Raw genomic sequence first — 27,138 nt, forward strand, 5'->3', positions numbered from 1 at the left:
TTTCACCCAGATGCCTCCAGCTAGAACTCTACTTCGAGGCTTTGCTATGTGATATTTGGAAAGACCATCTGTGCCTCTTGTCTCTATTCCTTACCTCCTTTTAGGACTTTCAACCAGCAATATTGGGGTTTCCCTATTATTTTCTCCAAACAGTTCTTCCTAATGACTCATGAGTGACATCAATGTTAAATCCTAATAGTCATCTTTGACACATTTCTTTTAAAAAAAAAAAAGCTTAGTAACAGCGTTTAATAATGTTTACTGCTGGGTTGGGGATTTAGCTCAGTGGTAGAGCGCTTGCCTAGGAAGCGCAGGGCCCTGGGTTCGGTCCCCAGCTCCGAAAAAAAGAACCAAAAAAAAAATAATGTTTACTGCTCCCCTTCTTAAAACCTTATCTTCTCCTGATTCTGAATTATTTCCATCCCATTTTTTCTTCATACCCCATGTCAATGCTAATTGAATCTGATGGCTTTTTTTTAACCTTTTGTGATAAATTCTCTCTAGCCAGTTCTATACTGCACCCCCACTCTCTCTTTCCTCTCTCCACATGTCTCCCCTCATCACTAGCCACCTCTTTTCTACTTTAGTACTCCTTTGGCGCATTCGTAAGATAAATTCAGCAATATTTACAGGACACTGTTCTAGTTTGACAAATGCATCGTTAGAATATTTCAGTGATCACCTTTTGTTCTTAGAAATACGAAGCAAAGCTTTCTAAACAAGGCACATGGTGTTCATAGTGTTTCCAGTAACTCCTGGCCAGCCACAGCACATGCCACTGGCCTCCTCCACTGCTGTTTTCTTTACACCTCCAATAAACATCCTTTTCACCCTTGTATAGGATAGATTCCTACATATCAAAGAGAATTTGCAAAAAAAAGTCCCTCTGTCACAGTGCCTTACATTACTACTTTCTGATGCCTAATCAAGACCTTTGCTTTCTTTTTTCCCCATCTTTATTAAATTGGATATTTCTTATTTACATTTCAAATATCATTCCCTTTCCCAGTTTCCAGGCCAACATTCCCCTAACCCCTCCCTCTCCCCTTCTATGTGGGTGTTCCTCTCCCCATCCTCCCCCCATTACTGCCCTCCCCCAACTACATTTCCCAAAGATATACTGGGAAAAATCCACCCTGAACAATCAAATATTCATATTGTATGTTTCTCTGCCAGTTACAGTAGTTATTATTTGTCTGTGGGAAAGAGACGATAACTATGATATTTATTGAGTTTTTTTTTCTATTCCAGGGTGATTCTGGTGGACCTTTGGTCTATGACAATCGGGACATCTGGTACATTGTAGGCATAGTAAGTTGGGGACAATCTTGTGCTCTTCCAAATAAGCCTGGAGTCTACACAAGGGTGTCTAAGTATCGAGACTGGATAGCCTCCAAGACTGGCCTCTAAAGTAGACTGTTGTGAGTAATAGCCACAGACCACAGAGCAGGATACCTGAAGATTGAACAGTATCACGTAGAGTTGTGAGTTATAGCCACAGCCCATGGAGCAGAATGCCTACAGATTGTACATCATGTGCATTATTACTAAGAGTCATCGGGATTGAATGAGTGCTTTTGCCAGGTGTCAAGGAACTCTTCAGACCGAGACCAACGTAAGGTCATGAGGTGGCTTTTTGTGTATAAACTTTTACCAAGAAGGAAGAAAATCTGGCAAATAACAGGCAGCACCAGTACCTCACTCACCAAAGTGCCTCGTTAATGTGACAAACACAAACAGCTTCCCTCAGGATATCAAGAGCTGCCAGGTGGCTACGATCTCACCTCATATGATACATAGAGCTCCAGGACTCATCTCATAAACATCAGCTAGCATCTTCCTTAAGGATTCAAGACACAAGCATTTTAGAACTCGTGACTGGACATTTGACTGCTGCAATGAAGGAGTGTGGAACCTGAGGTAAAACTTGAACTCTAAGCTGGGTTTGCAGCTGACCGAGCAGGACGTTTTTCTCAACCACAGGAACTGTCATTATCTAGATGCATTGGAACTTGCCGTTACACTGTATAATGCCCTCAAGCAGTAGCTTTAGAGAGCAGATTACATTGTTAAGAAGCATTTCTGACTGTCTCTTGCCATCCACATTATCAATCATATTTCGTCCAGCAAAGAGAAAAAATAGAATCATTCTAAGTATTTCCCCACTAGTACAGGAAGGATAAAAGGAAGCTGATGAAGGCAGAATTATCTGAAAAATGATTAGCATCAGGGAACTCTAAACTTTTGATGGAAGGTGTTCTCCAAATATTTATTTAGAAGTATAGGCATAAGCAAATGGTAGCTGATGCTTTTGTAAATCACCAGCTCATTGCCAAGTTCTATGTCTATCAGAATGTCAGGTGGGGCATGCCTCAAGTAAAACACTTAGTACAGTGCTCACTATGCACTAAATACAAAGTACTAGTAGTAAGTGAGGGTCCCAGCAAACGAGCTTCACTATAGTTCAAAGCCTGGTGGTTGGCACAGTGTTAGCGAGCACAGATTGTCTGAGCTAGGCCAGTGGCTCATGTACTTTGTCTCTGCCCTATGCAAAGTATATGTATGATTTTATGCAAATGACCCAATAGCTCTGTTAATTAGCTCTTTCATCTGGACGGTGTGAATAAAAAGACTACCTCACTGTGGGTTTTTTTTTCTTTTGAGGATTACATGTATTAATACATGTAAAGTATTTGCAACAGCATCCGAACACAGTAAGTTCTCAGGATGAATAAGCTACTATCAATATTAATGTTCCTTGGACTTTTAAAAGCACATTGTACTTTTAAATGTCCCGGCTTCTTCGAAAGATGCGAATAATTTCAAAGTCCCTTAAATTACATTGTTGTAAAACAGATGGAGTTTCAAAATCAGCGTTTCCTGGACTTAATTTCGATCTGTGTCTACTGTAGCCAGTACTCGTGGGATGCTGGTCGTCAGGCTTGCAACTAGAGCCATGCATCAGTACTCACCCCCAGCCCTCAACAGTGAGGCTTGCATGGGTTACTCTGACTTAGCAGACAAAATGTGTGGCATAGCCATCCTTGAATGGCTAAAAGTTTGGTTTCCTTTTCAGTTTACATGTAATTGATTTTATATGTAACTTTTGTAACCAAGATTAATATAACTTTTGAAGTCTCTGAGTTGCACCTCAATGAGCTACAACCACACAGAGGTCATGTATGGCCACTTAAAAACTTAAAGATGGCCATGACTGATGTTGGATTTTTTTCCTTTAATTTAAATAAACTCCTACTTTTGGTAGATATGGGAAAGCAAATCTCTCTACCAAAAAGGCCTTATTCTTTCCTTTGTAATTTTGTTACAACGGATACATGCCTGTGTGTAACTTTATTTATATTTTGTCAGACTGTGATAACTTTTTTTAAGTACTCGTGAACCTACGTATACTGATTTAAATATTTCCATGCTTAGTTAGATTGACTTAGATGATAATTTAACACAAATCAGAGAAATAAATATAAAAAGTCATATGAATTCTAAAAACAATAGAAAAGTGTATTTTTTATAACACTGTGTGTATGTTTTATCTGATGTTTGGTATTTGACTTATTGATTGAATATCATAAAGGTCAATTTATCTTCTACTTCATGTTTCCCATCTGACATATGGGTTACTAAGCTGTCTACCTCATGGTATTTCTGTGAGGGATTCTTACAAATAATAAAATTGAAAAGTTGGAGAACATTTAAAAATCTCAAAATGCAGAGTATATTACTGTAAATAGACACGAATACAGATGATACAGGAAATGGATTTAGATTATGAAGATCGATGTGTTTTGCTCTTTACAATGTTGGAGTTTTAATGCTTTGTACATTTGGCAAACATAAAAATGGTGTAACAACACACAAGAAAATGGTCTTGCCTCCTCTGTATTGACATTATAGTAATTTTAGTACCCTTTTAATTGAAAGTCAGATAAGTTTAAAAAACAGAACAAATCAATTAGACATATTGAAAATGTAGTAATCCACAAAAAAAAAGACTCTTGAAACCTGGGGTTCCGACTAAAGGGTTAATTTTTATGATAAAGATCGAGCTTTCATTTTTATATTTTTATAAAATATGAAACTTTTTTATACTTTTTATTAGATATATCTCTTTACTTACATTTCAAATGTTATTTCCCTTCCCCATTTCCCATCCATAAGCTCCCATTCCCTCTCCCCCATCCCCCATACGGGTATTCCCTTTATACATCCCCCTTACTGCCCCCCCAAATATTCCCCTGGGTGTCTAACCTTGACAGGACCAAGGGCTTCCCCTTCCACTGGTGCCCCAACAAGGCTATTCTCTGCTACATATGCAGTTGGAGCCCTGGGTCAGTCCATGTATAGTCTTTTGGTAGTGGTGTAGTCCCTGGAAGCTCTGGTTGGATGTCATTGTTGTTTTTATGGGGTTGCAAGCTCCTTCAGCTCTTTCAATACTTCCTCTAATTCCCCTAAACAGTATCCTGTTCTCAGTTCAGTGATTTGCTGCTAGCATTGACCTCTGTATTGGACATGCTCTGAATGTGTCTCAGGAGAGATCTATATCCAGTCCCTTTCAGCATGCATTTTTAAGCTTCATCAATCTTATCTAGTTTTGGTGGCTATATATATATGGGCCACATGTGGGTCAGGCTCTGAATGGCCATTCCTTGAGTCGTTGCTCTAAACTTTGCTTCCACATCCCCTCCTATGGATTTTTTCCCCTTTTAAGAAGAAGTGGGAGCATCTGCATTTTGGTCATCCTTCTTGAGCTTCCTGTGGTCTGTGGATTGCATCTTGGGTAATTCGAGCTTTTTTGGCTAATATCCATTTATCAATGAGTGCATACCAAGTGTGTTTTCCTGTGATTGAGTTACCTCACTCAGGATGATATTTTCTAGTTCATTCCATTTGCCTATGAATTTCATGAAGTCATTATTTTTGATAGCTGAGTAGTACTCCATTGTGTAGATGTACCACATTTTTTAATCCATTCCTCTGTTGAAGGGCATCTGGGTTCTTTCCAGCTTCTGGCTATTATAAATAAGGCTGCTATGAACATAGTGGAGCATGTGTCTTTGTTGTATGTTGGAACATCTTTTGGGTATATGCCCAGTAGATGTAGAGCTGGGTCTTCAAGTAGTGGAATGTACTATTTTCTGAGGAACCTCCAGACTGATTTCCAGAATGGTTGTACCAGTCTGCAATCCCACCAACAATGGAGGAGTGTTCCTCTTTCTCCACATCCTCCCCAGCATCTGCTGTCACCTGAGTTTTTGATCTTAGCCATTCTGACTGTTGTGAGTTGGAATCTCAGGGTTGTTTTGATTTGCATTTCCCTGATGACTAAGGATGTTGAGCATTTCTTTAGGTGCTTTTTGGCCATTCGATAATCCTCAGCTGAGAATGTTTTGTTTAGCTCTGTACCCCATTTTTTGATAGGGTTATTTGAGCCCAAACTTTTGATAATAGTAAACCATGGCTCTGATTCACCAAGAGCAATAAAATATATCTATCCATTCAACTAAACAAGCTTCTTATAAATTATTTGATAGCAAGAAGAGATATGCACAATCCTTCAAGCAGTCATGGAAATGAAGATTTTTAACAAATGGTTAAAATTGATAGGATCATAACTTTCAGAGCTGTTTGTTGAGTGCTGTGATATTAAGACAAGGTATCTACTGGTTTATAGAAGGGGCCATGGTTGGTGGAGGAGTAGGTCCAGCCCAGTCTTACCTCCACTGTTGCACCATGAGTCATCCAAGTACAGCGGAGGACATTGTAGCCTTAAGTAATCATTTTAAATCACTGTCTCTCCTTGCAAAATTAAATGTGAGATAATCTACATTCACAGTGTTCCACACTGTGTCTCTTCACCATTTACACATACACATGTGTGGTGTATTGGTGTGTTCATGTGTGTGGGTGTGTGTTCATATATGTCTTAGTGATTCTTCTTCTGTTGTAAGGAGACACCATGGTCAAGAAAACTTATAAGAGGAAGAATTTATTGGTGACTTGGTTACACTTTCAGAGGGCGAGTCCATGAGCATCATGGCAAGGAGCAGTGTAGTAGGCAGTCAGCCATGATACTGGAGCGGTGTCTCAGAGCTTAACATGTCGAGAAAGAAGGCAGAAAGGGGGAGGGAGGAAAAGCTGGAACGGAAACCTCAAAACACCACCACCACTACATGATATATGTCCTTCGAAGGGCCACACCTGTACAAATAATTCCACCAACTGGGGACCAAGAATTCAGATGACCCTTCTTATTCAAACAACCAAAGATTGATTTTTCAAAATGAAGAAGGAATTAAAAATAAATAGGGGGGCGTTGAATACCACTTGTTGAAAAAGAAGGGGTCAGTGTTTATTGACTACCTTGGTGCTCACGTGGGGGCTGCACAACCATTGAAATGTATCACAGTTTTAACCCTCTGAGCTTCAATCGCTGAAGAGAGGCCTAGAAATCTGAAAACATGCACACTAGCTCTGAGCACTTAGTTGAGGAAGAGAAGATTGTTCAGATCAGGAAGGAGCTGGAGATAATAAAGGAAGGAGTATCCTGAAGGGAGTTCAGGCTTTCAGAGTCCTTAGATGTCATGTGCATAGGCTTTCATTAGATGACCCTGAGAGTGAGTGGACTTTAAGCGAATTGTAAGCAAGGAAAAAGGAAGAGATAATTTACACAGAAAGAAGAGTCACTGAAAGAGAAGGACTGGCAGCAGAGAGATGAAAACCCAGCAGTATAAAAGAAGGTGGATGGGGATATAGTTAAAATTGCCAGACCAGGGGTAGGCGGTGAGGAATCATGGTCACATCAGGAGACCCTTACAATGACCGTCAGTTCAAACTAAATCTCAGGTGTTGCTCTTTTGTCTTTGTTTTCCCCTTCTTCAGATTCTCTTTAGAACAGACATGAGAATCCTGGACAAGGTATGATGAACACATATGCCCTAAGGAAATTTTGTCAAGGGCATCAAATATTTCCTGAAAACCTAGTTTCAGGTGCTTCTGGAAGGGATGAATGATTGAGCCAGGGACCAGACTTGCACTGACTCACATGGAGAAAGGCTGCCTCTTGAAAGGCAAACAGAAAGCGTCTCCACAAGTCAAGGGAGTTGCTTACATTTGGGACTTGACATTGTTTCTCAATTAGCCTGAACCAGGAAATTCTCGTTTCCTGTAACAAAGACTTTATCAAGTGATTCTTTTCCGTACCTCAAACCATACTCTCGGTTAACGTTTACCCGTCCCGACTTGTTAAACAAGTTTTGTTTTGTTTTTTTTTAAATCTTTAAGCGTTCTTAACTTTAGCCAGCTCACACATCTGCAAGAATATCTAGGATGGTGCTCATTTGACAGGGATCACACACAGAGCAGCGTGGAGGTGGAGAAGCTCGCCTTCCCCACGGTGACGATGTATCAGTAAGTTCGGTTTTGTTTCACCTACGAAGGGTTTGTTTCACATTTATGCTTCTAAGTAGAAGTTAGAAATAATGCTAAGTTATCTAATTGCTCTCTATTTCTGTTGGTGAGAAGACATAGTAATAATAATAAACTCTATTTCAGGAAACCATGACTTTATACTTAGGAGTTGAGATTTTTGATGTTGGACTGAATTACGATTAGGGTTGAATATGGATATTTAATGTGAGAATTACATTTCATATAGCTTAAACGTTTAATATGAGGATTTAGGCAACAATATACACCTTTCAGTAAGACAGAGAGCCCAAGGAGCACTGGTAAGTTCAGGGACTGGAATGGAATGAGGAAGGTCACTCCACCTAAGAGTTTAAAAGACATTTACTGTGCTCATTCTAAACGAGGCACTAAGTTGATTCATTTGAAAGGAAATGTTCAGGTTATATGGGAACCATATGCCTTAGCCTCCATTCCGAAGCTGATAAACATGAGTGAAACTCAAAAATATGAATAAGGAATGTAATGGCCTCAGTTTTATTCTTACATCTCCGTACTGCCTTCTCCACCTCCTGGGTCCTACGATTCTCCCTCACTGGAAATTCCTCCCACACCCCCTTTTAACTTTTCCAAAGAACGTTATTAATCAGCAACCTATTGCTGTATTCTATGCAAAAACAGCTTTTGAAATTAAAAACAATGCGAAAAAGCTGCTCAATTAAAAAAAAGACAAATGTTTTGTTTTTCAAAAAGAAGAAAACAAAAACAGCATACAAGTACAATTTATGTAAATATATGAGAAGTGAGTAATTTTTAGTATTAATATAGAAATCCATGGTAAGGAAATGGTATTTTATATAAAATAAATACATTTTCTTTCCTACTCTTTGTCTGATCTGTTCTGCATCTTGACATATTTGCCATCATCAAATATTAATTCTTCATCTACAATTGGAGGTAAATTATCACAAGTTATTCAGGATGAAGGAGTTGCAAACGTCTTTTCTAATGTCTGATAAAAATTTTCCTGTCTTTTTCGACAGTAAAAAGAAACGGATATTGGTATGTGAAACTCAACTAAATTCAAGTAGTTTTCTAGACCAGGAAACTTCCAACAAAATTAATTTTTTACAGTTATTCAGATGAGTTCTCTCCACCTGATCGCCTTACAGCCACAAGTTAAGGTTTAGTTTACTTTAAAAAAATAAAACAGAATAAACGAGTGAACTGAAATTAGTTGTATTTGTGGAAATAGTATGTAACATGATAAATGGTTTTATTTGTATGTAAAAGAATAGGAACATTCAAAGGTTGTGAGTAGAACATCAGTAATATAATTCAGTTCTGTTAGAGATATATCTCATGTACTTGCTGTGTGCACATGAGAACCAGTGTACGGATCCTAGAACCCACATAAACTGTGGGCCTGGTCCACGCGTACCTGTAACCCTAGCCTGATAGCAGGGACACAAAGGTTTCTGGGCCTTGCTCTATGCCAAAACCATAAGGTTTGAGTTCAAAAGCAGATGCTGTCTCACAAGGACAAGGTTGAATGTAAAAGATGGTGATGCTATCTTTTCGCCTCTCCATGTGTACACATACACATACATGTGCACACACACCATACCCACACATGCACATATGCACATATACATATGTATTAAAAATATGTAAAGTAAAGCTAATCAATTTTCCTTTTTTCTATTTGGCATTCATTTGTGGTCTGTTATATGCCAGGAACTATTAGTAGCCTTGGGGACATACAATTTAAATTTCTATTAAGACTTGTGTAAAACATGAATTCTATATTACAGTTGGTTAAAGGCAAAGGAAATCCCTTGGTGTAGTAAAGGGACAAATGGCTGGAACAAAAAAGAAAGAAGCTAAGAAAACAAAGCCAACAAAAGCCCTGGGACAACCCCTGGTATGAAATAAACCAGGAAATCATTTAAACTTCCACATTCCTATAATTCTCCATCCAAAGATTTTCAAGATTTTCAACTCTAGATCCAAAAGTCCACGACCATATTTTCTGTTCAGACGACCAAGATCCCAGCTCGATACAGGTTTGCTTTATGGAGTCTGGCTTTTCCTTAGTTTTTTGGCTCGAAGCAGGATGAGGGGTAAGGGTCATAAGGAAGGAAATGAGGTATTAAGAAGCTTTCTCTATTCCTCCCACTGATGATGTCTTTGGAAAACACAACTTGATTTTTAATGTTTTTTTTTATCACTTTTGAATAGAGTGAAGAAAATACATCTTGCTTTTGTACAGACTATTATGGACCACAATGCTTAGCATGTAACGTGTTAGCAGAGCCCTTTAAATGCTTCTCTAATTCACTTAAGACCAACACATTTCTAGCCAACCACTTGTCCAACTTCTGGTCTTCTCAACTCCACTCAAATGGATTTCGTGACACTTCTGACTCTTTTAAATCTAGAAGTTCTTTTTCTAGTAAGCTAATCTATGCTTACTATGTTCTAAAAAAAGTATAAATATATTTGGTTTTTATTTAAATTCTTTTCTTTCTCATAAAAAAAAAAACAAAAAAACAAAAAAAAACCCAAAACCAAAAAGCAATTGCAAAATAGAGCCTCCAGCTGAATTTGATCCTTAGAACCCATGATGGAAGAAGGAAATGACTTCTGAAAGCTGTGCTCTGACTGCCACATATGCACTGCAGCATGCTTTGACCAGCTCCATATAACAAACAGATGACCCTTTAAATCTACTGATTTTAAAAATGAGGTTCTGAGTGATTTTATAATTCTCTGCCATCCACCGAAATACTGGAATTTTTTTTTTATTGTGGAAACACCTATCAGTAGATTGTTTCTCCCCTCCCACATGTACTAGTATGCCTGTTCTAAGAACAGGCAATTAACGTAAAAAAGCTTCGTCACTGGGCCTAGTGGCTCAGGACTATCGTCCTACCAAGTTAGGGGCTGAGGTCGTAGAATAGAGCACAACCTTGCCTAAACAACTCGGTGAGACAGTGTCTGGGAACCCTTTTTAAATTTATGGGGTTGAGTGCTTGCCAAGCGTATGAGTGATCTGAAATATAATCTCCAGTACTGAGAAAAAAAAGGGTTGGGAAGAAGGAAGTGAGGAAGGAAGGAAAGAAGGAATAACGAAAGAAAAGTTTGTCAGTGGAAACATATGCACGCAGAAAATGAAATCTAACGGCTTTGACATCGTCATTGTGATTAAATCGATAAAAGGAAGAGTGTTCTTTGTTTCTGGGATAAAGCCTTGAACAGAAGGAGTTCAGGTTTGCCAGCAGAGTAAGAGGCTAGAAGCAAAAGAGTAATGGTACCCAAACTGAGTCTTTACTCAGTTAGTACTTCTCAAGAGCATAAATCTGAGCTTTTACAAAACATGTGCATACACAATATACATATATACACACATACGAACACATGCTCATACTTTTCTATTTTATTTTATTTTTGGTTATTTTATTTATTTACATTTCAAATGTTCCCCTTTCTGGTTTCCCTTCCACAAACCTGCCATTCCATACCCCTCCCTCTTGCCTCTATGAGGGTGCTCCCCCACCCACCCACTCCTGCCTCACCACTTGGACACCCCCTTACACCAGGGTAACAAGCCTCCACAGGACCCAGGGCTTCTCCTCCTATTAATGTCAGATAAGGCCATCCTCTGCTACATATGCAGCTGGAGCCATGGGTCCTTTCCATGTGTATTCTTTGGTTGGTGGTTTAGTTTCTGGGAACTCTGGGGGGTCTGGTTGCCTGTTATTGTTCTTCCTATGGTGTTGCCATCCCCTTTGGGTCCTTCAGTCCTTCCCCTAACTCTCACTGGGTTCCCAGTGTTCAGTCCAATGGTTGGCTGTGAGTATCTCTATCAGTGTTGGTCAGGTGCTGATAGAGCCTTTCAGGGAACAGCTATAGCAGGCTCCTGTCAGCAATCACTTCTTGGCATCAGCAGTAGAGTCTGGGTTTGGTGTCTGCAGATGGGATGGATTCGCAGGAGTGGCAGTCTCTGGATGTTTTTTCATTCAGTCTCTGCTCCACTCTTTGTCCCAGCATTTCCTTTAAACAAGAACAATTCTGGGTCAAACTTTTTGAGATGGACAGGTGGCCCGATCCTCTACAGGTTCCTATGCCTATCCACTGGACATGGGCTCTACGGGTTCTATCTCCCCTTTGTTGGGTATTTCAACTAATGCCATCCCCATTGGGTCCTGGGAACCTCTTGCTTCCCTGGCATCTGGAACTTTCTAGTGTCTACCCCAGTTCCCCAACACCCACTGCCACACACTTCCTTTCAATTTCCTGACTCTCTGTACATCTTCCTGTCTCCTTCCACACCTGATCTCCTGTCCCCCTTTTCCCTCCTCCTCCTCTTCCTCCTCCCCTCCTCCTCTTCCTCTCCCTCCTCCTCCTTCTCCTCTCTCTCTCTCTCTCTCTCTCTCTCTCTCTCTCTCTCTCTCTCTCTCCCAGGTCCTTCTCCCCTTCCACCTCCCTTCTTTTACTTCCTGTGATTATTTTGTTCAGTAGAACTGAAGCATCCACATTTTCTTCTTCCTTCTTCTTTAGCTTCATGTGGTCTGTGGATTGTATTTTGGGTATACCAAGCTTTGGGGCTAATATTCACCTATCGATGAGTGCATACTATGTGTGTTCTTTTGTGATTGGGTTACCTCACTCAGGATATTTTCTATTTCCATCCATTTGCCTATATATTTTATGAAGTCATTATTTTTGATAGCTGCGTAGTACACCATTGAGTAGGTGATCCACATTTTCTGTATCCATTCCTCTATTGAAAGGTATCTGGGTTGTTACAGCTTCTGACTATTATAAATAAGGCTGCTATGGACATAGCAAAGCATGTGTCCTTGTTATATATTGGGGTATCTTTTGGGTATATGCCCAGGAATGGTATAGCTGGGTCCTCAGGTAGGACTATGTCCTATTTTCTGAGGAACCACCAGACTGTGGTTGTACCAGTTTGCAATCCCATCAGCAATGGATAAGTGTTCCTCTTCCTCTACATCCTTACCAGCATGTGATGTCATCTGAGTTTTGGTCTTAGCCATTCTGATTGGTATGATGTGGAATCTCAGGGTTGTTTTGATTTGTATTTCCCTGCTGACTAAGGATGTTTTGAATATTTCTTCAGGTGCTTCTCAGCCTTTCAAGATTAGACATATATTTAAGACTTGGGATATAAATATAATTATTAACGATTAGGTTAGAACAATTTTATTTATCACTTGAGAATTCCATACATGCCTACAGCATGGTTTAATCATATCCCTCCTTCTTCCTCCTCCTCATCCCAAACTGTCCACCACACCTCCTCTTATCTTCATTTTCTTTTTGTTTTTCTACAACTCTCTGAGTCCAATTAGAGTGGCCCACATGTGTACAAGCACAGTGCCATCCAATGCATAATGCCCAAGCTACAAGGAGTCACATCTCTGGAGAGAGCTGAGAACCAGGAGCTGCATTAGGATTCTGTATTTCTATAGGGCAACGTCATAATAATGTCTAGTATAAAACCATTCTACTGAAAAACAACAACGCACTTCGAAGTGAGCATTGGACTTATATGTGCCATAAACATTAGCACCTATAGTAATGACTATAGCTCTCAATGGGGCATCTATAACACATCCCCCTCATTGAATCTCAGGGATCATCATGGAAGATAGGACAGAAAGACTCTAAGAGCTGCTGTTGGGGATATCTGCTCTGAGACCGGGCCATTACACACGTGATGTCACAGCATCCGCAACTGCATGCCCACGACACACACAAAAGCAAATCACTCAGAATCCTAGTCCGGACAAGAGAAGAGCTCATGGAGTTCCACTCTTATCTGAGGAGCTTATCCATAATTGGCTGAGGGGAAGGGGGCGTGTTTCCTCAGGCATGTGGTTGCTAAGAGGCTACCCAGGTACCAGCAGATGCTCCTATACCCATGAATATCCAGGCAACACTGGCTTAAATTTGAGCAAGCACATTATGTGCATGTATGAAATTCTCAAACAATAAGAATATAATTAAAAACAAATGTAAAAGTATCTCTCTGCTTAAGTTTCACACACATTCAAAATTATTTCCATAAGATAAATTCATTTCCTCATCATTTTGTCATTCCTGAAATGTCATCTCGTGATTGACAAACTGATATACACTCTTCCTCATCTATGTTTTCACATTCAGCTCCCTATAGTTCCCTGAATAACTCAGTATGTAGAATTCCTCAGGGCCTTCAGATAAGGACTTCTAAATCTCCAGACATCCCACAACAAAGAATTTAGTCTTTGAGGGAGGCATTTGTAAGGGTGGGACTGGGAAGAGAGGAGGGAGAGGACTGTGATCGGCATGTAAAGTGAATGAAAAAAATTGAAATAAAAAAGTTAAAGTTAAAAAAAGTTTAGTCTTTGTTTCCGTTGCCATCCTTCACCATTAGTTTTCTGACCTGGCACTGCCCGACTCCTCTGAGGCCAACACTTTTTTACATTCGACCTTCCTCCCTCAGTGTGATCATTATGGACCCCAGGCTGACCCAGGTTATGATCCCTGTTATTTACAGACTTGCGCTTACTTCTTTTTCGTCCCCAAGTCCTGCATTCACTTGAGCACAAGTCCCTCGGAGTGGAGACTGACATCCTCACTACCTATTTCCTTGATCTTCTCTCCCAGATATATTTTTCTCCTCAAACGTCATTTCTGTGAACACCCCACACCCCGGATTTGTCATGACTGGGAGTAACTCGCTATGAATCACAAGTGTGAACTTCTAACCCTGTTATTCTTATAGTCTTGTTCTGCTGCATCAGGGCGTCAGAGTGGCTTTCTGTTGCTCTTAATTCATTTGTTCTTAAAAGGTTTTTGCCTTTTTCTAAGGTGGGGGAATCTCAGGTTTCATTCAGACTGTCCCAGAATTCAGCCCAGACAGGCCACGGGTTGCAATCTTCCTCCTTCTGTCTCCTTAGCAGTATGATTTTAAGAGTGCGTCACAACTGGCTCTAGTTTTTAATCCTTTTGTTGTGCATCATCTGCCACAACAAATTACGTGATAATTTGAATTCTCACACAGATAGACACTGAGCTTCCTCTTCTAATCTTTAGGATCTTTTTTTGAGATAAGTTTTGGTCTGTGACTCAAGCTAGTCTTGAACTTACCTGCTTCTGCTCCCTCAGTTCTGAGATTAAAGGTCTACGCCACCCTGACTACTGGAAAATTTTTGTTTATTCATTTATTCCTCCTCCCCATCCTCCTTGTTAAAGACAAGGCCTCAATCTGTAGCACAGACAGGCCTTGAACTTGGGGTCAGTTCTTACCTTAGTTTCCTTTATAGAATTACAAACCCGTGTCATTGCAAATTCGTGAATATTTTTCTTTTAAGTGTATGAGTGTTTTACCCAAATGCATATATGCTCACTTCATGCATGCAGTGGTATCGAATCTCAGAGGGTTCCAGAACCCCTGTGACTAGAGTTATAGATGCTTGTGAACGCTCATGTGAGTACCAGGAACTGAATCCTGATTCTTTAGAAGAGTGACAGGTCCGCTTAACCTCTGAGCCATCTCTCTAGACCCCATTGAAAATTCCTTAATGACATCAGGGTTTCAGCTCTAAATTCTTTTGCCTCTCATCTTTTCCCATTTGTCCTGCCTACACTCTAAAGCAAATAACAGCACCCTCCCTCCTCACAGACTTCCTTACAAATGTGCAGGATGTCCCCGGATGTCCCTAGTCATCCAAGCTTGCTATGCTTCCTGGCATTTGTACTTCCCTTTGTCCGTTTCTACAGTAAGTCTGTCAGATTCTTCGACTTCCTTCAGTTTCTGGTTCTCATCCTCTGTGCTCTCAGGTTGTACTAATTCAGCAACTCTCAACCTGTGAGCTCTGAGACCTTGGGGTCTTACCTCAGATATTCTGCATATCAGATATTTACGTTATCATTCGTAAGAGTAGCAAAAGCTATAGTTGTGAGGTAGCAAGCAACAAAATAATTTTATGGTTGTGGGTCACCAAAACATAAGGAACTGTATTAAAGGGTCGAGTTAGGAAGGTTGAGACCCACTGTCCTCACTGTGACAAAGTGATTGACTTATCAGAGTAGGTCATTCAACTTCCACACATCAAACCTTCAAATCCAGAGGCATTATTCATTCTCAAGAATACATCTACAATTTTTTTAGTTCCCCAATCTACTAGTTTAAACTATATCAAAATGCTAATCTATCACCATTTTCTACTTCTAGGAAAGTTTTATATGAGTGAGCCTAATTATCTATAACCCATGATTATTCAAATACACTTAAATCCCTCTCACAACTTCAGGATACCTGAAGCTTTGAGAACTAATACTCAAAGCTAGGGACTAAATTATCTCATCCATAGAAGAAAAAAATCACTCCATCAAATCCACATACCTAGATGATTTAATGCTCCCTCCCCAGTGACAGTCAAACTCGGTTAAACTGAACAATTGTTGATCCTATTGTGCCATTTCCTTACTTGTAGTGTCCCTCCCCATTTTCACTATCTGCTTTTTAAGCTCGCATTCCTCATTGGTTATTTGAGAACAAATTCTAATAGAATAGTGTATCATGTCCTATTAGTAAGTGAAATAATATTCTTACTTAGCTTGCTTATTTAATCATTCTTGGTCTCTGCTTTTGAGTATTCAAAAGAGCATATTCCAGATCGTCAATGTTCTTACTGTCATTGTGGCCCAGGGGTGCATCTCTCACAGTGTCTCCTGAGCACCACCACACCACAGCCTTGATTGCCATGGCATGCTCACCTAACACAGGTTCTCTTAGCTAGAGCCATGCCACTACATTTATAAGTTTTGTGGTTCTTAACAATACCACTCAACCAGAGCTCCCAGGGACTAAACCAACATCCAAAGAGTACACATGGACAGACCCATGGCTCCAGCTGCATATGTAGCAGAGGATTGCCTTGCTGGGCATCAATGGGAGGAGAAGCCCTGGGTTATGCCAAGGCTAGGGTCCCCCACCCCCCCAGTGTAGAGGAATGTCAGGCCAGGGAGGCGGGAAGGGGTGGATGGTTGGGGGGGACACCCTCATAGAAGAAGGGGAAGGGGGTATGGAATAGGGGGCTTATGGATGGGAAACTGGAAAGGGAATAACATTTGAAGTATAAATAAAAAATATCCAATAAAAAAGAATAAAATAAACAAAAATAATTTTGTGGTTCTTCAAGACCTAATGAATCATGAACACATAGTCAAATTATTTCTTGTAAAAACTTATTCTCAAGTCCTATTTTTCTAATTTTACCCCGTGGTCACTGGTATGATAATTTTACATTAGAATCATATAGAAAAATGTAAATAAAGATAAGAAATTTAAGTCTTCTGAATCATTACTATTCGACTTAGAGATTTAGTTGAAACAGGGGCACAGACATATTTGCCTTAGGACCTTCACTTAGATGTTGGGTAAATCAAGTTCCGGAAGTGTTAAATCTCCTTCTAAACTTTATTCTATCGAATGAAGACTCCTAATTGCTGTTGTTGCTCCCATGACCTGTGCTTCACCCTTACACCTCATTCTTTGTTTTTCCAAACCTGTTTGGGAAAGGTAGAGCAATCTCAAGTAAAGGACCACACCCTACCTTTGTCGAGGTCCTATGACTACAACCATTAGCAAAGAAACTCTAAATACATCATGGAAACTCTAAATACATCAGACACAGAGAGAAGCAGTTGCTGACAATTTAGATAGCTTACAGTCCAGCCCAAATGCCCTTGCATTTTGCTGATGCTGTACATTTACCCTCTGGCGGGTGTTTGCCACTAAAAGTTAAGGGTGAGTATTGGGAGAGTAGAGAAGCCATTTGCCTAGGGATTCTTTGATTGACAGGAATCTCCAAAATAAGCCAACCGTTAGGTGGCTCCACTGCTTTGAGTAGAGCTGTTTATGTGTTTCAAGCCACTTAACTTTATTCATTTGGATCAATCAGGTACAGCCTTTTCTGTAAACAACCCTCTTAACTGTTAACACTCAGTGAACACTTCCTATCTACCCTACATCACAGGAACTATGTGGGAATCATGTCTTTTTTTATAGAAATAAAGTCAGGCACCAGAAACCTGAGGCAAGGTCTAAATCACAATTAAGGGCAGTGAATACAATCTGAACCAATTCAGGCGCTTTCTGCTACTTGTGCAGCCTCATTCAACAAGGCTACTGAGCTCTGGAGGAAGAAACACTACAGGGAAAATAGTGTTTGTTTTCTGTCCATTGTTATGTAAGACATGCAGAATTGGACAAAAAAGGGAAAATAGTATGAAAATCCACTTCTTTCCCTCGTAACCCACTGACATTTGAAATAGCACATAACTGTAACATCTTTAAGCATCTTCCCCATTTTAATTAAGATTTTTAATATTTTTGAGTTTTCATACCTGTTACACCATATTTACATGACTTCTACTTCACCAACAGTTTCTTTTTTTTTCTCCATCTTCATTAAATTGGGTATTTCTTATTTACATTTCAATTGTTATTACCTTTCCCGGTTTTCAGGCAACCATATCCCTAACCCCTTCCCCCCCTTCTATATAGGTATTCCCCTCCCCATCTTCCCCCCATTACCACCCTCCCCACAACAATCACGTTCACTGGGGGTTCAGTCTTGGCAGGACCAAGGGCTTCCCCTTCCACTGGTGCTCTTACTAGGCTATTCATTGCTACCTATGCAGTTGGAGACCAGGGTCAGTCCATGTACAGTCTTTAGGTAGTGGCTTAGTCACTGGAAGCTCTGGTTGGTTGGCATTGTTGTTCATATGGGGTCTCAAGCCTCTTCAAGCCCTTTCAGTCCTTTCTCTGATTCCTTCAATGGGGGTCCCGTTCTCAGTTTAGTGGTTTGCTTCTGGCATTCGCCTATGTATTTGCCTTATTCTGGCTGTGTCTCTCAGGAGAGATCTACATCCAGTTCCCGTCAACCTGCACTTCTTTGCTTCATCCATCTTATCTAGTTTGGTGGCTGTTTATGTATGGGCCACATGTGGGGCAGGCTCTGAATGGACATTCTTACAGCCTCTATTCTAAACTTTGCCTCCCCATTCCCTCCCAAGGGTATTCTTGTTCCCCCTTTAAAGAAGGAGTGAAGCATTCGCATTTTGGTCATCCTTCTTGAGTTTCATGTGTTCTGTGTATCTAGGGTAATTCGAGCATTTGGGCTAATATCCACTTATCAGTGAGTGCATACCATGTGTGTTTTTCTGTGATTGGGTTAACTCACTCAGGATGATATTTTCCAGTTCCATCCATTTGTCTATGAATTTCATAAAGTCATTGTTTTTGATAGCAGAGTAGTATTCCATTGTGTAGATGTACCACATTTTCTGTATCCATTCCTCTGTTGAAGGGCATCTGAGTTCTTTCCAGCTTCTGGCTATTATAAATAAGGCTGCTATGAACATAGTGGAGCACGTGTCTTTTTTATATGTTGGGGCATCTTTTGCCCAGGAGAGGTATAGCTGGATTCTCAGGTAGTTCAATGTCCAATTTTCTGAGGAACCTCCAGACTGATTTTCAGAATGGTTGTACCAGTCTGCAATCCCACCAACAATGGAGGAGTGTTCCTCTTTCTCCACATCCTTGCCAGCATCTGCTGTCACCTGAGTTTTTGATCTTAGCCATTCTCACTGTTGTGAGGTGAAATCTTAGGGTTGTTTTGATTTGCATTTCCCTTATGACTAAAGATGTTGAACATTTCTTTAGGTGTTTCTCAGCCATACGGCATTCCTCAGCTGTGAATTCTTTGTTTAGCTCTGAACCCCATTTTTTAATAGGGTTATTTGTCTCCCTGCGGTCTAACTTCATGAATTCTTTCTATATTTTGGATATAAGCCCTCTATCAGTTCTAAGATTGGTAAAGATCTTTTCCCAATCTGTTGGTTGCCGTTTTGTCTTAACAACAGTGTCCTTTGCCTTATAGAAGCTTTGTAGTTTTATGAGATCCCATTTGTTGATTCTTGGTCTTAGAGCCATTGGTGTTTTGTTCAGGAAATTTTCTCCATTGCCCATGTGTTCGAGATTCTTCACGATTTTTTCTATTAGTTTGAGTTTATCTGGTTTGATGTGGAGGTCCTTGATCTACTAGGACTTAAGCTTTGTGCAGGGTGATAAACATGAATCAATCTGCATTCTTCTACATACTGTCCTCCAGTTGAACCAGCACTATTTGCTAAAAATGCTATCTTTTTTCCATTGGATGGTTTTGGCTCCTTTGTCAAAAGTCAAGTAACCATAGGTGTGTGGGTTCATTTCTGGGTCTTTGATTCTATTCCACTGGTCTATCTGCCTGGCTCTGTACCAATATCATACAGTTTTTATCACTATTGCTCTGTAATACTGCTTGAGTTCAGGGATAGTGATTCCCCCGGAAGCCCTTCTATTGTTGAGGATAGTTTTAGCTATCCTGGGTTTTTGTTATTCCAGATGAATTTGCAAAAGGCCCTGTCTAACTCTCTGAAGAATTAGATTGGAATTTTGATGGGGATTGCATTGAATCTGTAGATTGCTTTTGGTAAAATGGCCATTTTTACTATATTAATCCTGCCAATCCATGAGCATGGGAGATCTTTCTATCTTCTGAGGTCTTCTTCAATTTCTTTCTTCAGAGGCTTGAAGTTCTTATCATACAGATCTTTCACTTGCTTGGTTAAAGTCACACCGAGGTATTTTATATTATTTGGGACTATAATGAAGGGTGTCGTTTCCCTAATTTCTTTCTCAGCTTGTTTCTCTTGTGTGTAGAGGAAGGCTACTGATTTATTTGAGATAATTTTATACCCAGCAACTTTGCTCAAGTTGTTTATTGGGGTTAGTAGTTCTCCAGTGGAAATTTTGGGATCACTTAAATATACTGTCATATCATCTGCAAATAGTGATATTTTGACTTCTTCTTTTCCGATCTGTATCCCCTTGATCGCCTTTTGTTGTCTGATTGCTCTGGCTAGGACTTCGAGAACTATATTGAATAAGTAGGGAGAGAGTGGGCAGCCTTGTCTAGTCCCTGATTTTAATGGGATTGTTTCAAGTTTCTCTCCATTTAGTTTCATATTAGCTACTGGTTTGCTGTATATGGCTTTACTATGTTTAGGTATGGGCCTTGAATTCCTATTCTCCCCAGGACTTTTATCATGAAGGGGTGTTGAATTTTGTCAAATGCTTTCTCAGCATCTAATGAAATGATCATGTGGTTTTTATCTTTCAGTTTGTTTATATAGTGAATTACGTTGATGGTTTTCTGTATATTAAACCATCCATGCTTACCTGGGATCAAGCCTACTTGATCATGATGGATGATTGTTTTCATGTGCTCTTGGATTCAGCTTGCAAGAATTTTATTGAGTATTTTTGCATCGATATTCATAAGGGAAATTGGTCTGAAGTTCTCTTTCTTTGTTGGGTCTTTGTGTGGTTTAGGTATAAGAGTAATTGTGGCTTTGTAGAAGGAATTCAGTAGCACTCCATCTGTTTCAATTTTGTGGAATAGTTTGGATAGTATTGGTATGAGGTCTTCTATGAAGGTCTGATAGAATTCTGCACTAAACCCGTCTGGACCTGGGCTCTTTTTGGTTGGGAGACCTTTAATGACTGCTTCTATTTCCTTAGGAGTTATGGGGTTGTAAGTGGTTTATCTGTTCCTGATTTAACTTCGGTGCCTGGTATCTGTCTAGGAAATTGTCCATTTCCTGCAGATTTTCAAGTTTTGTTGAATATAGGCTTTTATAGTAAGATCTGATGATTTTTTGAATTTCCTCTGAATCTGTAGTTATGCCTCCCTTTTCATTTCTGATTTTATTAATTTGGACACACTCTCTGTGTCCTCTCGTTAGTCTGGCTAAGGGTTTATCTATCTTGTTGATTTTCTCAAAGAACCAACTTTTGGTTCTGTTGATTCTTTGTATAGTCCTTTTTGTTTCTACTTGGTTGATTTCAGCTCTGAGTTTGATTATTTTCTGCCTTCTACTCCTCCTGGGTGTATTTGCTTCTTTTTGTTCTAGAGCTTTTAGGTATGCTGTCAAGCTGCTGATATATGCTCTCTCCTGTTTCTTTCTGCAGGCACTGAGAGCTATGAGTTTTCCTCTTAGCACAGCTTTCATTGTGTCCCATAAGTTCGGGTATGTTATACCTTCATTTTCATTAAATTCTAAGAAGTCTTTAATTTCTTTCTTTATTTCTTCCTTGACCAGGTTATCATTGAATAGAGCATTGTTCAACTTCCATATATATGTGGGCATTCTTTCCTTATTGTTATTGAAGACCAGTTTTAGCCTGTGGTGGTCTAATAGGATGCATAGGATTATTTCTATCTTTCTGTATCTGTTGAGGCCTGTTTTATGACCGATTATATGGTCAATTTTGGAGAAAGTACCATGAGGTTCACCAACAGTGTCTATGAACTGCAATCTCTCTCAGATTCATGACCTCATCTTCTATAATTACTGTTATGTATACGCACATGTTCACACACACACACACACACACACACAGAGAGAGAGAGAAAGAGAGAGAGAGAAACAGACACACAAAAAGAAAGACACAGAAAGACACACACAGAGGCACACACAGACATATACATTCATACGTATGTACATACATACATATATACAAACATACATACATGCATACATACATACACACATGCACACATACATATACAGACACACATATTACATTAATAGTCCATTTATTATGCTGGCTACTCAGGATTAGATCTCATCCCTGAAGAAAACTAATTCTCTCTCTCTTTCTCTCTCTCTCTCTCTCTCTCTCTCTCTCTCTCTCTCTCTCTCTCTCTGTGTGTGTGTGTGTGTGTGTGTGTGTGAACAGTCACTTATTCTCTATAGGTCTTCATGTACACATTCTGAATTTTCCCAAATCTGTTTTGACATGGAGATTGGGATGGTCATTTTGTAGGTCTTTTTAGGTTATGACTATTTCATGTTTGTCTGTCTGTGTCTCAATCTCTATCCTTCCTGCAATAGCTCCCTGTCCTGTAGGAACTCAACAAGCCCACTCCTGTCTATCTCACAGAATTTGCTATTGTCTACTTTCTCCTTTGCCATATATTCTCTCAGATTCTTATAAAAACGTTGCCTAAAGTGTTAGATATCATTATGACATTTTGGAACAAAGTATAGTTTAGCAAAACCTTTTCATGTCCCCTATAACTTGTGAGTACCTCATCCTTGCACATCTTTTAGTACCCTCTGTTGATATCCTTTCTAGTGTTTTAGCTTTTGCTCATATTTACATCTTTATATCTTGTGTGTTTGGGTGTGTGCGTGCATGTGTGTGTGTGTGTGTGTGTGTGTGTGTGTGTGTGTGTGTGTGTGTCTTATAGGCTAGGGTTCCCATATGAGGAAAATCATGTGATTGTTGTCATCCTGAGTTTTAGTCACTTCACTTAATATTATATGTTGCATATCCATTTATTTTATATCTTTCTTTTGTCTTATTGCTATAGTTAAAATTTGAAGTGCTACATTGAATTAAAAGAGGTTCAAATGGGCATCTGTGTTCCTGATTTTACAGAAAATTTTCTCAATTTATCTCAGTTTAGTACATAGACTTTATTGTTCTGATGCATGCTTTATCTAATGTCTCTAAAGACTTTTGTTAAGGAATGTTGAACTTTGTCAAATGTATCTTCTATATCTGTTGAAGTAAATATGATTTCTGTCCTTAACTTTATTCATATCATATATTCAAATTATTGACTCGAGTATGTTGAGGCAACTTTGTTTCTCTTAGGATGATGGTCATAGTGTATGATCTTTTAATGTGTTTCGGAATTGATTGCAAGTATTTCGCTGAGAATTTTTGTATCTACTTTTATCAGGAAAATTAGTCTTCAGGCCTCTCTCTCTCTCTCTCTCTCTCTCTCTCTCTGTGTGTGTGTGTGTGTCTGTGTGTGTGTGTGTCTGCGTGTGTGTGTGTCTGTGTGTGTGTCTGTCTGTGTGTGTGTGCGCGCGTGTGTGTGTGTGTGTGTGTGTGTGTGTGTCTGTGTGTGTGTGTGTGTCTGTGTGTATGGTTTTGGTACCAGGGTCATTCTGGCCTCATAGAGTGTATTTGGTAGTATCTTCCCTTGTTCCACTTTATGGAATGAATTGAAAAATATTGATGCTAGATTATGCTTGAATGGTTGGCAGAGTTCAGGAATGAATCCCTAGTCCTTAGCTTTCTTTGTAGAGAGACTTTTTATTACAGCTTTGATTTCAGTGTTTGTAAGTAATCTAAGTTGTTTGTATTTTCTGACTTCAATCTTGGTGGGTCATGTGAATTTGAAAATTCATATGCTTCTTTACAGCTTCCCATCTTTTTATTGTTTTCAAAGTATTCTCTTAGGATGTAAATTTCTTTGGTATTTACTGTAACATTATCCCTTTCATCTCTAATTTTGTTAATTTGGATCTTCTTTCTGTATCTTCTTGGCAGTTTGCTAATCTTAACTAATGTTTTTAAAGACCTAATTCTTTGGTTGGTTTGTGGGTTGCTCTTTTATCTCTATTTCATTAATTTCTTCCCTAACTTTCGTTATTTTTTTTTATTTCTACCATGTTTGGTATTAGCTTCTTATTTGAGCCAGTTTCTTTAATTCACTTCTTAACTCAAAGAGCACTTTGGGAGGGATGACTCTCTGCTACCCAGACTCTCTGCACCTGACTCTGGTCCTCAACTCTGGCCTCCAATCACTTCCTAACTAATGAGGTTTTGTTTAAGACAAAGCTTGTCTGTGGGGTTACTTATTCGTTTTGATCTCTGCTAGCTCACGAACTCCATAGCAATGAAAGCCTGTCTGTGTTATTCCCCCACTGTTTCCTCTTTTCATGATCCTCATAATTATCTAGCACTTTAAAAATATATCCCTCAACTGTATTTTCAACAAAGGAAAAGCTTGTTTGATCTTTAATGCAAGCCTCAACTTTTATTTTTTAAATATAATCTATTTCCCAACAGTCATAAACAGAAAAGTTCACAATACAAGATTTGTAAATAATATTTGTTCATACTTACACTTTGAAAAACAAGCCCTAATTTTCATGTGTAGGTCAAAATTTGTTAATTCTTAATTGAAAATATTTTAAAGACAGTGAGAACATCTACCCACCAGCACCAGCAAACAAAATAATAAGACCATCAACACCATATTGGGAAAAATGTTGGGGAAGGAATCATTGGACACTATCCTCAACAGTCTTGATCAATGACATTCTTATGCATATGTTTGGGGACTTAATACAGTTCTAATTATATTAATACCCTAAAGTTTCCTTTCTGAAACATAAATTTATAAATTTGTACCAAGTTATGAATGACCATACATCTAGCCCAATGTTACTCCCTGTTGAACTGAAACATCATTTATCTTCATTACATTTTACTGCTGTTAACCTTCCTATTATGAAACATTACGTTTTATTTCAAATGAGGTGGGGCTATAAAAGCAAGGCACATAGCCTGTTGGAGCAGGAAAATGGAGTGAAACCACAAATCTCATTTAATGTCTAGTATAACTTTCAGTATTTACACCCATATCATCAATTTTGTGAGTACTACTGTATCTGTTCGTACAATGTCATCATCATCATCATCATCATCATCATCATCATCATCATCACCCAGCCACTGAGATTATAAACAAGAACCTTATTATTACATAGTTTTTGTATAATGATTTTTAGAATAATTTTATTTTTCATAGCTAAGGAAGTAAAACTTTCAAATAGATCATTTATTCATCTTTATCTGACAGATTCCTTGTGCATCAAATTGTCCCAGTAGTTCTTTCCCCATGACATTCATTACATAACAACTATTTCCAACTTTGTGAAATTACTGGTGATTTCCGTATCTCAAATATGGAATCTATCTTATATGATGAAGGATCTATGGGGACAATCAGTGCTTTGTTAGTTCTCCTAACTGTTCTCCAAACAATGATACTGTTTCCACAGTGCCACTTGGACTCCAATGTCCTCCCTCCACTGCCTCCCTCTGTTTCCTTCCTTAGTAATACATCCCTAGGAAGCAGCCTACCCCAAGGGTTCACTTTAATCCTTCTGTGTACAAATTTCCTCTCCATTATGCTTTCTCATCTGCCCTTGTAAAACATAAGAGACCTGGTTAAGAGCAGCAATCAAATAACCCAAGCTCCAGAGTCCTTGCCAGGTTTCAGCTACTGTTCTACAAATGCTTACATTTTCAATGAGCTCTATTTTGGTCATGTGATAAGCCCACTAGGGAGTATTACAATCATTTTACAGGTGAAGAAAGCTCCACACACAGAAACGGAATGATTGTGTAAAGGGTGGCTGGGGGGATAACCTACCTAAGAATCGTGTGTTAGCTGCGCAATCTACATTTAACACCATGATGCTAAGTCCCTCATTAGATCCTTTCTGATTTTTATGGCCACTACTATGCAGGAGAGAAATCCTTTACTAGTCCTTTATATCACCGAGCACACTAGTTTTGCGAAATAAAGCATTCGATAATCTTTAGGAGAAAGAATAGACGGAAGGAGATCCATCTGGAGGAAAAGCATCTGACGATGGACTTTAATGAAAGACTTTAACATTGAAGGCATGATGAATGTTGACAAAGTAGGTTTAAATAAATGGGACAGGGGAATTAGAATCTTTGTGAAGGATTTTCTATTCTGACATGATGAGTGTGTACCGTCTGTCACTGACTGGTCATGATGACATGGGGCCATAAAGAAAAAGTCACTTGTGGTTTTCCTTGTGTTTAACATCAGAGGTGTCTCCAAATCAATCATCTTCCTGCACTACAATGAGTCTGTTTGGCCATCTCATTGGGATAGGCTGACCAAAACCAGATGATTTGAGTTGGAGGGATTATGGGAAGTAGGAAGCCAAGAAGGAGAGAAAAGAGAAATGTCACACAGTGATGTTTGATAACAGATTTGATGATTTGTACCTGGAATACAGGTAGTGCTCACTTAAATGTCTTCTCCTGCCAAGCATGAAGAAATTCAGTCCCCGTAGAACTCTGATTCTTGAGTGGCTAATAATTTATTACTCTCCATTCATGCCACATTCATTCATTTAGTATGTAAGCATTTACCAAGTACCTAAGAAGGACAAGCTTCTACCTGTTTAGTACAGACCTTGGAATTAAATTAAAATGAAGTTAGTATGAAACTAAAATAAAGAGACGTATGTTCTTTACAGGAAATCAAGACTTAAATATTTTGGAGTGAGTTTACCTGGCTATGAAAGCAAACTCATTCTCACTTGAGACACTAAATTTGCAAAAGCCAATTTGCTCTGGGAAAACATGAGGTTTGAAGTTCAGATCCCTTACACTTTGTCATTGCCAGGAGGCAAAATGACTTTCCAATAACGTCAATGCCCGGTTGGCATATTATCTCACTTAGGATTCAACACATGGGAAGAGGACATTCTTCTGCTGCGTTCTCTTTGGTATTGCAGAGACATCTCCATTCCCTCCAGATCATCACTGGCACTACATTTTTGTCTTTCCACTACCAAATACCAATCCCAGGGAAAATAAATCCCAGTGTTCAAGAATAGTTTGTACAGAACAAGAGCCAATGCAGTAAACATTTAGAGTTATATTTCTGTACGGTTTCTCTATATATTTGATCATGCTGCCAACACATGCCAGTGTTATCTTGCCCCAACTCTATA

At 39.2% G+C, this 27,138-nt stretch overlaps 2 protein-coding genes across 6 annotated transcripts in view; both read left to right on the plus strand.

The window, feature by feature from the left end:
• The window catches only part of Tmprss11f (transmembrane serine protease 11F), a 105,286-nt gene extending 101,569 nt beyond the window's left edge, over window positions 1–3,717 (plus strand). The window contains exon 11 of one of the 2 annotated variants that reach the window (XM_087584042.1): window positions 1,252–3,717. In XM_087584042.1, coding sequence (XP_087440168.1) covers window positions 1,252–1,410 — 159 coding nt within the window. In that variant the 3' untranslated portion in view covers window positions 1,411–3,717. 2 annotated transcript variants of the gene reach the window in all.
• Window positions 3,718–7,178: 3,461 nt separating this feature from the next.
• The window catches only part of Tmprss11g (transmembrane protease, serine 11G), a 40,946-nt gene continuing 20,986 nt past the window's right edge, over window positions 7,179–27,138 (plus strand). Inside the window, exon 1 of one of the 4 annotated variants that reach the window (XR_015636515.1) lies at window positions 7,179–7,425. Coding sequence is in view for 3 of the 4 variants with exons in the window: in XM_087582449.1 (XP_087438575.1) it covers window positions 21,533–21,579 (47 nt within the window). In the remaining variant the exon portion in view is untranslated. 4 annotated transcript variants of the gene reach the window in all.

This window comes from Rattus norvegicus, chromosome 14 (genome assembly GCF_021556685.1).
Source record: "Rattus norvegicus strain SHRSP/BbbUtx chromosome 14, alternate assembly SHRSP_T2T, whole genome shotgun sequence".
NCBI lineage: Eukaryota > Metazoa > Chordata > Mammalia > Rodentia > Muridae > Rattus > Rattus norvegicus.